The 15926-nt window shown below is 43.8% G+C and overlaps 1 protein-coding gene across 1 annotated transcript in view; it reads right to left on the minus strand.

Moving 5' to 3' along the window:
• CACHD1 (cache domain containing 1) overlaps window positions 1-2332 on the minus strand; it is a 56919-nt gene extending 54587 nt beyond the window's left edge. The window contains exon 1 of the mRNA XM_029949620.1: window positions 2070-2332. Within this exon, the coding sequence (XP_029805480.1) occupies window positions 2070-2187 (118 nt within the window). The 5' untranslated portion in view covers window positions 2188-2332. The remainder of the gene's footprint in view (window positions 1-2069) is intronic.
• Window positions 2333-15926: the final 13594 nt, after the last annotated feature.

Consider the following 15926-nt stretch of genomic DNA (forward strand, 5'->3'; position numbering starts at 1 on the left):
TTTAAAAAACAGTGCCATCAAAATTCCTCCAAGGCTCTGATGGTCACTCTTCTTGCCATGTTTCTGTTTGCCAACATTAAGAAAAACCAAAAAGCCCAGGAGAAATGCCTCCCATCACAGCAGCCTTCTGTTAATGTGTAGCGCAGGAAAGTCTGTAAGGAGAGGTTTAATGAGGTCTCAGTTTTAAAGCTGAAACAAATGTCAACATGTGAAAACCAAGGAGTTTCACATAAAAAAATCCAGATTTCTGGCTTCTCTTAAAATTGGAGATCTGGCAACCCTGGGCAGGCCCTCCTACACGGCAATCACAAGCTGCACAGAAAACAGCTGCCGTCTCCATGGGCCATGTCCCTCTAGTTTATTGTGCTCCCCCAAACGATCCTCATTAACTTACTTTGGGCTCCCTTTACTCAATCACTGCCAGCCCACAGCCAAACATTTCTCTCCATTATTTGAAAACTGTAATAATAAAAAATGGACCTAAACTCTAAACACGGCTTGATGACTGAGAAATCAAGTAGAAAAATCGTTTCTGGTGAGGGATGTTGATAGGTAAACAGCAGGTAGTAAATGGCATTGACCAACTAGATAATCTGTCTTGAATATTTGAGAGATCAGCCTTGTCCACTGGCCTTACTGAACTGTGGACAACTTTACACTCAGCCATCCTGTAATGCTGGTCTGTTGATAGTTGATGCTTGACAGCACCGGTAGGCAAAATTCTAAGATGATCCCAATGGCCCACATCCCCGTAGAAGCTCCTCCTCTTAAGGGGCCTGTAACTTGCTGCTAACCAATAGAATATGGCCAAAGTGATGCCTCTCACTCCTGTGACTGTACTACATAGAGGGCAAAGATGGAGGGGTTTTGAAGATGTAATTGAGGTTTCTACTAAGTTAATCACAAGGGAGAGAAAACGGCTTAATTCAAAGGGGGTGCATCTGATTAGAACAAACGAGCCCTTTAAAAGAGGGCCCAAGCCCTCCTTGAAGTCAGGGGCTCAAAGAAGAGACACTCTCCAGCTGGCTTTGAAGAAACAAGCCCATGGGAGTTTTACAGTTGCAAGGAAACGGATTCTGCCAACAACTGACTGAGCTTGGAAGAAGACCCCACATTTCAGAGGAGATCACAGACCTGGCTGATGTCTAGATGGAGACTTGTGCACCCCTAAATCCATACCTAGAATGCAGGCAAGCCATGTCTGAACTCCTGACCCACGGAATGGTCTCTGTGATAATAAATGTACATTGTTTTAAGTTGCTATTAAATTTGTGGTAATTTGTTATAAACCAAAAGCCATCTGCCATCATTAGCTTCCGCCTTTTAAGGGCCCACCATGAGCCAGTTACTATGTTTTTAGTTTCTCAATGCGGTCTTAGTTTTAATGCAGACACACTGAAGAACTTGAAAATATATTCTTTAAGTTTATCTCAATAGGATACATTCATTTAAAAAAAATCCTACAAATAAATATTCGAATATAAGAGGGAAAATGACATAGATTCCTTTTGGTAGTTTCAAAACATGTGTCTTATTTCAAATATCTTTTCCTTCAGTTTAGCATGCATCCTAATTCCAGATTTTCTTTCATACATGATAATTGAATTAGAGTGCCTTTGTACATTTGAAGGGCTATGCTCATCTACATGACAGCTGGTTACAAGAAGGAAGGATCAAGGCAAGAATTCTGCAGCCTGTTTACGTGCACATGCACGCAAGCAGACATCCACTCTTAAGTCCATGAGGAGGCAAGGCTGACAATTAGCATTAAAAAGGATGTGGATATTCCTCTGGCAAAGAAATGGGGCTATGTTCCTAATAAAGGGGCAGGAAGAAGAGACTCTGGGAATGAAGAAATTGTGCAGGTTGAGTACCTTTGATTGGAAAAGATGAGAAAATTGAAGAAGATCTTAGTCCTAGATGACCAATAGGACAACACATGAAAATATTATCCCAGGCCAGTTTTTTAAAAAATCCCTGTCAACACAGCTCTGTGATCAATTTACACTGTATTCCTATCACCACCCTTGATCTATTAGTTTATAAGTCCTCGGAGAGAGTGCACTTACTCGCTTGGAACTTCGTGTTATTGTTTGTGCTTCGAATCAGCTGAAATGCCTTTTGAAATCCCACTGCATGCTGGGTAGGACTGTCCAAAGACTTGACATTGCTGACGAAGGTGGACATTTTCCTTTTTGTCTCACTGGTGGCTGGAGACAGGAACGTCTTATAGCACTGGTCGAGTGAGCATGTCCTGACTGTGTCGGCCACAGTCAGCACAGAGATCTGGAGGACAGAAAAATAAATCTTGTTATCATTTGAAGGTTTTTTTTTTTTTTTTTTTCATTCTGGAAAAGCCTAAGAACTGAGAAGGCTACAGAACTATTTCTGAGAGTTAAAAAATAAATGTCTGGAGGCATAAGTCTATAAAATTTGAAAAGGATTAGTTAAGGATTGGTAAGAGGGAGGGACTCCAGAGTTTGTTTTTGTTGTTCCAAGATGAAGTCAGCAGTATGGTGTTCGTCTATAACCTTAAGAATAACTATTGCATGCAGGGAAAAATCTTAGCAAGCACTAACCATCTTGGTTTTCCAGCTGGAGGTGCGGGTAAGGGTAAAGCCAGAGTGTGTGTTTTAAGCAACTAGATTAGTCAGTAAAACCTTGGGAGTTGGAAAAGTCAAAATGATGAAGCCAAAAATGTCCACAGGCAACAGATTATCATTAGCTATAAACACACCCTTCTCTGAGGTGTCTTAGAGATTAGGAAACCTCTAGAAGTCTTCCCTTATCCCGCACACACTTCTCATAAATCTTGAGATAAAGTCCAGCCATCCTCCAGCATCCAAGCCCTAGTCCTCCCCCAACCCCAAGCACAATTTCCAGTATGAAAGTCACAGCTTATTGAAAATCTTACCAGAAGCCATAAAGGAAGCACAAGACTCTGTTTGGTGGGTATGGTTTTAAAAGAGATTTGGAAACCCGAGTTGGTAGCTGCTTGCTTAAACACAAGAATGAAAACCAAACCAACTCTTTACCCAAAGTCATTTTAAATATGGACTTAAAAACATAGGTCATAAAACATAAGGTACTTGATTTGAAAGGCACTGAAGGAAGATCCAGTGTCACAGGGATTACTAGGGTAATGGTCACCTTATCATGTTCATCAATGGCGCTGAGGATGACCCGGGCAGCATCCTTGGCGATCTGAAGCTGGGTGTCCGTGACAGAAGCCCCGTGATCCAGGATCACTACTATGTGCTTCGACTGTGGCCGGACCGTGGAGACGTAGATAGGTCTAGAAGGGGGAGAAGCTCTCTGGGGTCAGTCCTGGTTTAGGTAAAAAGAACTCAACACAGCTGTGAACACTACAGATGTGCAGGCATTTGATGTCCACGAATCTTTCCAGGGATGGCATAAGGCTGCAGAGGTCAGCGGGGAAGGAGAAATGGTATCGGCGCAAGGAAACACTACCTTGAGCCAAGAGTGTCTGTGAAACAGGGATTGGTAACTTATGTCTTCCAAAGACTAAAGCAACGAGGAGGAGGTCTTCAGAAGCAAATTGTTTTGGGGGCGCCTGGCTGGCTCACATTGGTAGAGCACGTGACTTCTGATCTCTGGGTTGTGGGTTCGAAGCCCACACTAGGTATAAAGATTACATCAAAAATTAAAATCTAAAAGAAGGAGGGGGAAGCAAATCCTTTGGGAGGCTAGCCTTTTCTTTTTCTTTTTTTAAGTTTTTTTTTTAATGTTTTATTTATTTTTGATACAGAGAGAGACAGAGCATGAGAGGGGGAGGGGCAAAGAGAGAAGGAGACACAGAACTAGAAGCAGGCTCCAGGCTCTGAGCTGGCTGTCAGCACAGAGCCTGACGTGGGGCTCGAACCCACGAATGTGAGATCTGACCTGAGCCAAAGTCGGAGGCTTAACCAACTGAGCCACCCAGGCGCCCCGAGGCTGGCCTTTTCAACACACTTGAAAGGCAATGCTCTCAGCTGTGTGTGGTGATACTGCTCAAGGTTACTCAATATTCAGCTACAGAAAATAAGACTGGTGGCCCTTCAGGCTGCAGAGACAGCACAAGAGAGAGAGGGAGGTCCGATGGCCAGTGCCGGGTCCTCCTCTGCAGACGTAAAGAGTGGGGCTTTTCTAAAAGTGAGGCAGCCTGGAATGTGTAAGCATGCTGGGCAGCCTTCAATAGCAGGGTTGGTTTCTCTCTCCCCACACAAAGCTTACCGCTTAAGAGGGCCCTTTCCTTTCTGTGCTAAAGCAATTCACACAGGTCAGCCACCAAAAGGCCCCTTATCTGAGCATTTAAAACCATGCCATCAAATCTGTCCAAGCCTGTGATAGCCACTCTCCTTGCCAGGTTTTTGTTTGCCAACATTAAGAAAAGGGGGTGGAGGGAGGGTGGGGAAGGTCCAAAGGAGAAATGCCTCCCATCAAAAGCAGCCTTCGGCTAATGTGCAGTACAGGAAGGTCTGTGAGAAGAGGTTTAATGAGGTCTCTATTCACAGTTTTAAAGCTGGAACAAATTAGGGGGAGCTTAAGAAAGCAAGTCAGCCTCAGGAGAATTCTCTAGTAACACCCCTAAAACACTACGTTTTTCTATGAAATATTAGATGCCAATTGAGACACAAAAGCCTGGGCACAAATTAAGAAATATAGGCAAAGTTAAAAAAAAAAGAAAAGAAATCTCTCAAAATCTGGCCAAGCTGACACATTTGTTCTCAAGCCAAAAGTCCTCCATTAACCCTGAAGTACCACTGTATTTTCACTAGTCAGTATCCTTAAGCCAGTTGGGAAATGGAATAAAAAGAATCCAGGAGAGATGGCTACAGAAATGAAAGAGAAACCAGAGAAGAAGGAAATCTGACTATCCCAACACTGAGAACCGTGTCACATACTGAACTCTGAAGGGCCTCCAGGCAAGGTGAATGAATTAAAAAAACAAAAACAAAAAAACAAAAATGGCCTATCTCGTTTCCAACTCAACCCATATAAATGAAAAGTAGAATGTGTTCACATTGTCACAGTAAGTTGTCAAGAAACTGTTTTAGAGAGGTGCCTGGGTGGCTCAGTTGATTGAGTGTCCGACTTCGGCTCAGGTCATTGCACAGTTCATGGGTTCGAGCCTGTGTTGGGCTCTGTGCAGACAGCTAGTTCAGAGCCTGGAGCCTGCTTCGGATTCTGTGTCTCCCTCTCTCTCTGACCCTCCTCTGTTCACGTTCTGTCTCCCTCTGTCTTTCAAAAATAAATATATGTTAAAAATTAAAAAGAAAAAAAGAAACTGTTTTAGAGGGATGTATAAATAGTGACATTAAATGTAAAATCTGGGAGTCAGTCCCCACAGCATGATTTGTATCCACAGGCTCCTTTCTTGTTCACTCTGAAAACCCATTCCACATTTCAAAGGATGTAGAGGACTTGCAATGGTTAAATTCAGTAAAGGGCTGGGAGCAATCTATGAGGGAAGGAACCTGGGTCACTTGGCCGAGGAAAGACAGCCTTGAGGACTGGTTTAATGCAGATTCAGGGTGGTAATGCAGGAAACCTTCCAAAGGGAGGTGAGTGCTGATTTGTGACAGGCTCTATTGTCCTTCTGGACTTTCCCTCATAGGTGATTCATTAATAACAGCATGCCAGCCAATCTATCTTCTTAGAAGTAAATGCAAACTAGATGGTTCATGGGGTCTTTGGCCTCTCCTGAGATGAGCCAGACTAGACCCAAGGTCATGGCTTCTCGCCTAGTCTCTAAGTCACTGAAGTCTTCACCAGGATGTCTAGAGAGGGAACAGAAGAAACCTTACCAGCAACACACAGATCTCTCTAGGGAGAGTACAGAAGCAGTATTTTCCCTGGGGAAAATTTTAGACACAATTTAAACTAAAGATAAAGAGAAGCTATACTGATGGCCTACTTAGATTCCAAAAAATGGCATGAAAAATGAGCACCCCGCACTAACTCCAGATTTCCTGGCATCAAACATCTGACACTGCAAAGGGAAGCTGTAGGGATTCAAAAGGGAAGTTACCTTTGCCTAAGGCGTTCTGTAAATTGATGAGTCTTGTCATACAAATTAGCTCACCATTACTGCCCTTCTGGCTAAGCAGTACAAACTCCCTCATTTCCGGGAGAAGAGCAGGGCTATTAACCATCTTCAATCCACTGTGTTCCGGACAACCTTAAACTTCTAGTACCTGAGATTGCATGTAAATTTCAAAAAGATGGCCAGGCACACTGTCAGAGAAAGGGAAGCTGGGAATCACAAAGCCCACACTGAGATAGGCTTTGAAGTCATCTAGGGTTGCACGTTAGAGAAATTATTGTTTCTGTCTCACTGAAGACGCCTGAAGCTCCAACAGTTTAATTTCTTTTGTGAAAACTCTGTCCTCTTTGGCTTGTTACACTGTTCATAGATCAACTCCGGGCTTCATCATCTGCCCTTCCGAGCGTTTCCACATTCACTTAGGCTCAGTGGTGAAATCATTTCAGAACAAGTTCCCAAAATCACAGCTTAGAGGCAGAACCATGAATGTAAATGAGGAATCTCTATTTCATACAGATCACTCTCAGGCGTAATTAAAACCTTCGCATTTAGCAAGCAAGTGAACGTACCTACTGCGATGCTCATAGCTGCCCTTACACCGGAACTTGTGTGCTGGGAAAACAGTGAAAATTCCTTCTTCTGAACTGAAATACTGCCACTTAATTCCAGGGTTGGATTTCAGGTTGTCTGCAAGAACTGGAGTGGGGAAAATGAAATATAACCACCAAATCCACAGGTGCAGGCAGGCACCACTCCGTAGGCATCTGTTTTGCATAAACTGCTTGTAGTATGAAGAAATCCCACTAGATCTAAGGCTGTAAATTTTCCACTAAACATTTCTTTCTGCTCCTTAAAAAAATACCCGTGAACAGAAAAATGTAATGAATGCTTCAGTCAAGCGACGCTATTACTCTTAACACTGCATGGTGATACTCTATGTCCTGGAATATTATCCCAGCATGAATGATTCATTTGCACTAGTTTCTCCCCTCAGGAGGTTGGTCCCTGCTGGACCAGCATACACTTGCTGGCTTGGGGTACATTTTCTAATTGTGGAAAAGAGTGACATTAATAGGCTAGTCTCCAGAAGAACAATACCTGTGACCTAGACTCATTCACTCCACAATGAGGAAAATAGCATAGATGGTACTTGAAAGGTCAGAACCACCATCATTCAGTAACAGCTTACAGAGTGATTCCAATGTGCCAGTACTAGGACACAGGCTTTCCTTCATGTTATCTCATTTAGCCCCTAAAAGAGCTTTATGATGAAGGGGGGATGATTATTCCCTACTTTGGACTTTAGAACATATGCCTAGAGGGGTACCCAGGTGGCTCAGTGGGTTAAGCATCCAACTTTGGCTCAGGTCATGATTTCATGGTTTGTGAGTTCGAGCCCTGCATCAGCTCTGCACTGAAGGTGCAGAGTCTGCTTGGGATTCTCTCTGCCCATTCCCCACTTGCATACTCTCTCTCTCAAAACAAATTTTAAAAAAAAGAGAAAGAAGATACGCTTAGAGAGCTTAAGTGACTTGTCTGACGTCTCATCAGTCAATGATCAAGTTGGGATTCAAGCCTTGGTGTCCTGGTTCCTATGCTCTTATCATGTATTATCACTTCCCTTTCTATGTACATTGTATCCCACTGATGCCACCGATGCGCAGCAGGAATGACGCCTACCTTACTGTGTGCAGTCCTGTCCCCAAACCTCCATGACATCTTTCTCATCCTCTCCCTTCTCTGGTGCCCTTCCAACTCTGTTCCCCACCAATAGTTATGAATTATACACTCTGTGTAGGGCACTGCTTTATGTGTTGCAAGATACACACAGCTGAGCAAAAACCAAGCCCTGTTGCAATAACTGATACACCAGAAGACTTCCATAGCAGGAAAGGGGGCGGAAAGCAATTCAAGGGGAGGAGGAGTCTGAGTAAAGGCAAAGAGAGAGCGTGAGGAGCATTTGACAAGAAACGTATATAACACTCTGATTGCCACATGGCCATCTCAGAGTCTGGTTCAGAGGTCGGCAAACTTCTGCAAAGAGTTGCAGCATCAAGAACTCTGGCTTGACAGACCACCAGTCTCTGCTGCAACCCATGCAACTTGGCAGCTGTAGTGCCAAAGCAGCCCCGGACACAGGTGCCTGGAAGTGTGAGGTATGCCAGTTCGAGTTTATTTGCAAACATCAGTGGCAAGATGGAGTTGGTCAGTGGGCCTTCAACTTTAGTGCCAGCCCCTGACCACACCATGGGAAATGCACTCGATGGAGGGCGTAAAGCATGGTCAGTGCCTCGTGCCTTCAGCAGTTACCCCACTGAGAGAGTGTAGCTTATTTTATCCTCAGAAAAATCCTAGGAGTAACAAAGTATTATCCCCAAGTTACAGACCAAGAGGCCCTCTCAGAGATTCCTGGCCTCCCTGAGAGCTGCCCATGGACAAGAAGACAGTCAAGCATGCATGACCACAACGCCAGTGCCCGCCCTACTCTGCCAGGCAACCTCATCAAGGTCAACACCTGGACTCAGGCGACCACACGCTCCCCAGAGACCCAGGGCTGAGGAGAGTGCATGTCAACGTGGAAACGGCTCTTTCTCTGGGGGTCTGAAGCCTTCACCTTGATCTCATGTTAGCACTGGTCTTGAGGCAGCCCTGCCAAGCCGGCAATAAAAAGGCAAACACTGCCTTTGGAAGTAAAGCTCAATGACCTCATTTAAAAGTAACATCTATAACAATAAACAGGCTACAGTGAGACTATTAAAAAGGGAACCAATGAGAGCAAGAATGTTTTAAAAATAAATCAGAATTCATACAGTGCATGATACGTTTTTGTCTCCCCACAAAAGATCATTTTAGTTCCTTATAGTCATTCCACCATTAGAGCATAAGAATCAGGCAAGGGTCCTCAAAGCCTCCTGCTGAGAACTCCTTTGGCATCTGATTAAATTTCATCCATTATTTGGTACTAGCAGAAGATGATGGATATGATGGTAATGAGGACCCCAGGGCCCAGAAGCAATCTATCATTGTGGTATGTGCCCCAAGCGGGCCCCTCTCTGACCTAGATGTGGAGGTGAATACAGCCCTACTTTCCACAGAGGCAAAGATAGATTCCCCCATTCCCGGAAGTTAGTGAGGTGTGGGGGCCACTGGGCCACTTGGGCTGGGCATACGTCCAACCTGCCGGCCCACGATGCAAAGTGTTAGGTTTTAAGCTATCAACGGGTAGGGCCTGTGTTTGTCTCCACTGCTCTGCACACCTAACGCAGACAGACACATGTGAAGGTGGCAGTAAATGGTTTCTTCTTCACTGGAGTTTATGCCCAAGACGGAGGCCACCACTCTCTGAAATCCTCCAGCATCTTACCCTTCCCACCTTCTGCTTAGGGTTTTTATTGTTCCGGGTAACATTTCGCTCCTCCATTCCTAGAGTCTGAGATCCCTGAGGGCAAGATCTGTATCTGAGTCACCTCCATGCCCTGAGCATGGGCGCCCAGTTCTCTTCACATCACGGTGCCCGCTCGGTGACAGCCACAGGGCTGGTGTCTGCAGCATACGGGCAGGGGCCTCTGCTCAGATATACCCTTTCTCACCCATTTGCGACAAGTTTGTTTAATAAATTGTAAAACCTTACTCTCTTCTGATGGCAAATCCAATTAAAGATCAATAGTGTGGCTCAATCAATACAGAGCAAGGATAATGATAATGATAATGGCCGACACTCGTTCTCCCAACACCACGGCCGATATGACAGGCATAGAAATAGGTAAATGGAGAGAGAAAAATCCTGCTTGTCTGATGATTTCGGAAGATGATACGTGCCAAAGTATATCAACTATATGTTACACTTGTGAAGTTTATTGCCCGTCAATTATGCCTCAATAAGGCTGATTTGATAATGAGACAGTAAAAGTTTACTGAGCATCATACAAACCAGATTTATACACAGTGTGCTGCTTTTTGTAATTACTTCTGGAGTTTGTTATTGTATCCATTTTATAGATGCTGAATGAGCTTGCTCAAGGGCAGATCATGATATGATCTAGCTTTGTCTGCCTCCAAAGCCATGTGCTCTTTGCAGAACACAACGGTGTCTCTACAAGGTCAGTGAATAGATGCTGAATGCCTTGGCACCAGTAGATTAAAAAGGCTCTTGAGAGGCAGAATACATAAATGTTGGTGTTTCTCAATCAAAATAATCATCTGCATTTGTGTGTAAATATAGTGTGAATAAATGCAATTAAGAAGGCACCTGACAGAAGGGATATGACAATGGCAAGAAGACCTAAGCTTAACATGAGCATTTAATCTTGTGAGAAAAAAACAAACGGCTGAGCTGCTAAAACTGGCCATGCCAGCTGAGTAGTCCAATGTCACGGGGTTCGCCAGTGACCCCACAGGCTGGCTTAACGGGAAAAGGGCACAGACACGCGCCATAGCTTAGAAGGCAGAGTCAAGTGAATTATAACACTCAGGAGGACTCTGAGTGATACTAAGCCATAAAAGGCATATTTTAGAGAACAGAGTTTGTATGTGGCTGAGAAACTGTATCGCTGAGACCTCTGAATTATTCTGTAGGTGTTCAACGGATTGGAGGGGTCTTCCACTGTCAATCTGAATAAACATAAGAGAATCAGTTGGACGCAGGCCCAATGCTATTTTGCACTTTCCATTTACTTCGGGTTGGCACTTAGGAACTAGAAAGAAGATGCTGAAAAATCAGAATGGACTGGGAATAGGAAGCCATGGATTTTGGTCCCGTCTCTAAGACTGGCAAGCTCTCTGACTTTAAATTTGCTCACTATACAGCATCCAAAGGCATCTTTCTAAAATGGAAATCAAATCCCAGCACTGCTTTGCTTAAAACCCTCCCAGGGTTTCCCACTGTGCTACATCTAGCCTTGTATGCAAAACCGACAAGGCCCTGCACCATCTGGCCTTTCCTACTTCTCTCCACACTCACCTTTTTTTTTCTTTTATTTTAAATTTTTGCCAGGGGGTGGGGGAGGGAGGAGAAGGGAGGGCGAATATGAATCTTAAGCTGGCTCCAGGCTCAGCACAGCCTGATGTGGAGTTCAGCCCCACCACCCTGGGATCATGACCTAAGCCCAAGCAGGAGTCAGAGGCCCAACCCTCCCGCTCCACTCTCGGGGTTACCGTCTTCAACTCACTACGCTGTGCGTGCGTCAAGAGCTACATCCTCCAGTCTGGCAGGTGTGCCAAGCTCTCACACAAGATGATCTTAAACCCGGAGGAAGTCCTTCCCGTCTCAGAGAGACCTTGCCTGACCACACTCAATTATCCTCCCTCACAGCACCCAGTACTTTCTCTCATAACAACATGGGGTAATGGTCAGTGCACGGATTTTTGTGGCTGTGTTTCAGGGCTCTCAGGCAGACAGCCTGTAAGCTCCGTGAGGGGAGGAGTCGAGTCTGGAGCCGAGTTCATCACAGAGCCTGGTGCCTGCCCCGTTTTACAAAGCCCTGAGTCGCTAACTGCTAGATGAACCAGTGAATGTTGACCTTGGCCAAGGCTCCTCACCTCTGCCCCCAATAGTTGTCACAATTTCCTCATTTCTAGTCTCTTTGTGATGGATTTGGAAAAGATATTTCCATAGGTCTTTTCGAAACCAAAGAGAAGTAAGAAGGGTAATGAATGAGGGTCAATAAGAAGGAAGGAAGCACAAAAATTTACAACTAGAAAGAGCAAGTTTCTAAGTGGCTTCGATCAAGTTTATGCAAAAAAAAAATGGAGGAAAAAGTAGTATTCTTACTTCATAGTAACTTAGAGTAACTTGGGAGGTCAGCATTAATAGGTGATTATTATGGACCCAAGACTAAGGAAAATGTTCAAATAGGACCAAGAAATATTTAGACAGAACGACAGAGAACTTCATATTGGCCTTAACAAATGAGGGGGTACCTGTGACTCCCTGTTCTTTAAAGGCAAGCTCTGTTCCCCAGGTCACCTTCTGTGTAGCCTTCAACAAATTTACTGTTTTTCTCTCATAGGTCCTATGTTAATTCTAGCAAGGACAATTTCAAAATAGCTAATGGCTTATTTTTCTTCAATCGCTACACACAAATTGTTGTTGGAAAAGCAGCTAAAAACTGTACCTTTCTGGGATATCTGGCTGGCTCAGTTGTAGTGCATGGGATTATTTAATGATCTCAGGGTCGTGAGTTTGAGCCCCATGTTAGAGGTAGTTTACTTTAAGAAAATGTGCTTTTCCCCTTTATAGGTATTCTTTATTTCCTATTTAGTGAGTCTCAAGATTTGTCTGCATACAGTGTAGTATGCTGTCTGTGGAAAATTCTAACATACGGGCCCCAGATCCCATGGCCCCAAATTATTTCCCTTCCAATTTCACCATCAACATCTGACCAGTCCTTATAATCATCAGCTTCTCTAGTCAAAACAAAACCATGTCCCTAAACTCCTGGCCTGCCCTCTTTAATGCTGAGACCACCAGGCTGAGGAGAAAGAGATGGATTACTAACTGCTTGTAGCTGGGCTGTGACTTTGATTTTTCCTGACAGTATTATCCACCAAAGGTAGAAACACAAAGAAACTGCTCTGTGGTAGGAAGCTTGTTGCCTCCCACCTCAAGGAACTCTGGCCTTGCTGATGCCCAGCCCAACACTACTCAGCTAAACACACAAAGCTATCTACCTCCCACCGCTTGCCAAATATAAAATACAAGAGCTGTCCTAAATATACAGAATGGCAGACACACAATCACACACACACTTCCCCCAAAAGACCAGAAATTACATAGCACCTTTCAATAATATTCTGTGCAACAGCAATCATTTTGGAGGGGAATAAAATAAACCTTTTTCAGACTCCAAACAAAATTTCTGGCATTTTACCCTATATCACACCCTCCAGTTCCTGCTCCCAGCTCACTTTCAGAGCATCATTTTACCACATACTCTGGAGGAGCTACATTTCGTGGACCCTCAGATACAGTTTATACTACTTGGGAGTGGTAGCTATATTAAGTATTTGATCATGTACCAGGCACTTGGCTAAGTCTTTTATACAGATTATTCCAGTTAGTTCTCATTATAACCTTTTGAGGTAGGTTTAATTTATCATTCAGGGAACCAAGGCATATAGAGGTTAATTTTCCCAAGTGTTTGATAGCTAAGCAAAAGCTAAATGGGGAGCTTTACCAAAGAGACATTATTATTCCCATTTTAAGCTAAGCATATTCCATTCAGGAATGGAAGAGTGACCTGAGCCGGGACCCCTGAGTGGGCTCCAGACCACATAGCCCAGTGGTTCTTCCACTACAATGGCCATGCTAGTGAAAGCCCATTGCCAAGCTTAGGTTAGTGACAGCTGACTCAGCTAATCCCACTGTATTTGCTTCAGTCTAATATGAAGGAGAGAATATCCTCAAATCTCTGGTTCTGCCCCAAACTCACAACTCTTTTTGTCCATTCTGGGTCATCTACATCATGCAAAAATAACCATTCTGTTCTGTCCTTGACTCCGTTAAGACAGCCTAGTCATGGGCTCAGAGAATCTAGAATAAACTTCTGGGGCAATCTAGGATCAGTGTAGGACCTACTACTCTATCCCCTACCTTTTAATAGACTACTCCCAGAGGACCCAAAGGAACAGGTGATCTTCAACATTCATGAAAGGGTAAGAGAAACTGAACAGAGTTCTCAAAGCCTAGCTGATCACCACAATCAGCTTTTGCAACCTATGGATTCCCAAGCTTTCCCAAGCCACCATTCTGAGTCACCAGGTCTGGGTTGGGTTTTTTGACAAAGCACTCTGGGTGACTGAAGAATAGCCAAATTTGGGACAGCTGGACCAAGACATTTAACTCCATTGTCCCAGCTGTTTCCTTAGTTGTACTTTCTTTCTAGATGGACTGTCCTCAGCATATAAACATTTCCAACTTTCCCTAACCTAAAAAACAATGAAGGTTCCCTAACTTAAATGATTAGCAATAGCAATAACAATAAATACTTCTGTCATGCTATCTCTTCGCTAAGTTATCAGGGACCTTTCCCCTTTTTCTCAGCCAAGCAACTTGTAAGAATAAACGGTCTACACAGATTCTCCACTTCTTGCCATCTCACTTATCCCTCATCTAGCTATTCTGCTTAAGCCATGGCCGCCTCTCTACTGTCCCCTCTCACTTTTGGATAACCTTTAATACTGTAGCCCGGTTTTCTCTTTCTTCCAGGCTACCTATGCTTCCATCCACTCTCCAAAAAGCTCTCTGGCTTATGCTGCTTAAAGTCTGTCAGCTTGTTGACTCCAAGCTAAAAAACAAATCAAAACAAAACGAAACCAAAACCCAACTCCTCAGAGTAGGGTTTAACAAGTAGTTAAAAACCAGCTTAGTGCTACCTTCACTTCCTGTTACTTACTCCCTCTTATACAATGATCCCGATTATGCTGGCTGCACTTTTTATAGATTTCTAAATGGGAAATGTACTTACCACATGCACAGCACCAGGATAATTCCCATTGTTTTTTTAAGACTCAGCTCAACCTTACAATCTGGGTTCAAGTGCTCCAGGCTTACCTTTATCATCATAGTGCTTCGCACTGTATGGTAACTGCACTGTCTGCTGGTTTTCTACTTCCCTTCATTCCCCTCAATAAATACATATATACAACTAGTTCTGAAGCTTTGAGAGTATAAATTCTGTCTTGATTACCTTGGTGCCTGCCACAGAAGCTGGCATATACAGATGCTACCTGAGAGACGCTCTTTATGAGAAAGTACAAGGAATGAGTCATCATTGCTTCCGGGTCTCAAGAAGGGAGACACAGAATCTGAAGCGGGCTCTAGGCTCTGAGCTGTCAGCATAGAGCCTGATGCGGGGCTGAAACTCACGAACCATGAGATCATGACTTGAGCCGAAGTCAGATGCTTAACGGATTGAGACACCCAGATGCCGCTATATGTTTGATTTTAGACATAAAGAGTTTGAAATGTCAGTAGGCAGAGTACAGGGATGGAGAAACCTCTTCATCTTAAGCTGTTTATGGTAGGAAGCCCATTTGTTAGGAGTCAGGACACATAATGTTTAGTCATCTCAATACCAACAATTTGTTGTTTGATCTTAGGTAGATCAGTTGACTTCTCTGGGCCTGTTTCTCATCTCTGAAAACGACTGGATACTTGCCCTTGGTATCCATGGTAAGCAAAGACAAAAATACAAAATGGTTTATGAGGTACTAAAAAGGAGCAGATTGATTTTCTTGTGTATATTGTGTGTTTGGATTCACCAAGTTAGTTTTACGCAAATGTAGGATGATATTTTCCATATGCATAGTCTGTGTCGCTCCATATACCTGAGATGTTTATACACCATTTACTGTGAAGCTAAAGAAACCAGTGCTACGTTGCAAGCACATTACAACCACATTCTTTTCTTCCCTAAGGTCCTTCAAAAGTCTTGTCTCTTCCATTATAAAACAAAAGCACAAAGAAAATTTTAGTCTCTCTCTCTTCCTTCCTTCCATCCATTCATCCATAAGCACTTACTGTGTACCTGCTATAGGCAGGTCCCTAGATTGGGAACTCAATGTATAACAAAAATAAATGAAAAGGAGAAGATCAGGTAGATGTTAAACATAAAAAATTCAATTTCTAAGAATGTACCATAGAGTAAAATAATAAAGAAGAGCTGTAGCTGTGCCAACATGACTCTGAAGGACCTCTGCCCCCCACCCCAGCTTCCCAGCCTGAAAGTGACCCTGGGGGTGGCTGAGGACTCTTCTGAGACTGTATCTGAGCCCAACTTCTCCCACGCTCAATCCCGCTTCCTTTCCGTTCCCACAGGCTCCCAGTCTCCATCAAGTGTGCCCCTAGTGAGCCCAACCTGTACAACAGACCAGGAATTCT

This window comes from Suricata suricatta, chromosome 8 (assembly GCF_006229205.1).
Source record: "Suricata suricatta isolate VVHF042 chromosome 8, meerkat_22Aug2017_6uvM2_HiC, whole genome shotgun sequence".
Taxonomy (NCBI): Eukaryota; Metazoa; Chordata; class Mammalia; order Carnivora; family Herpestidae; genus Suricata; species Suricata suricatta.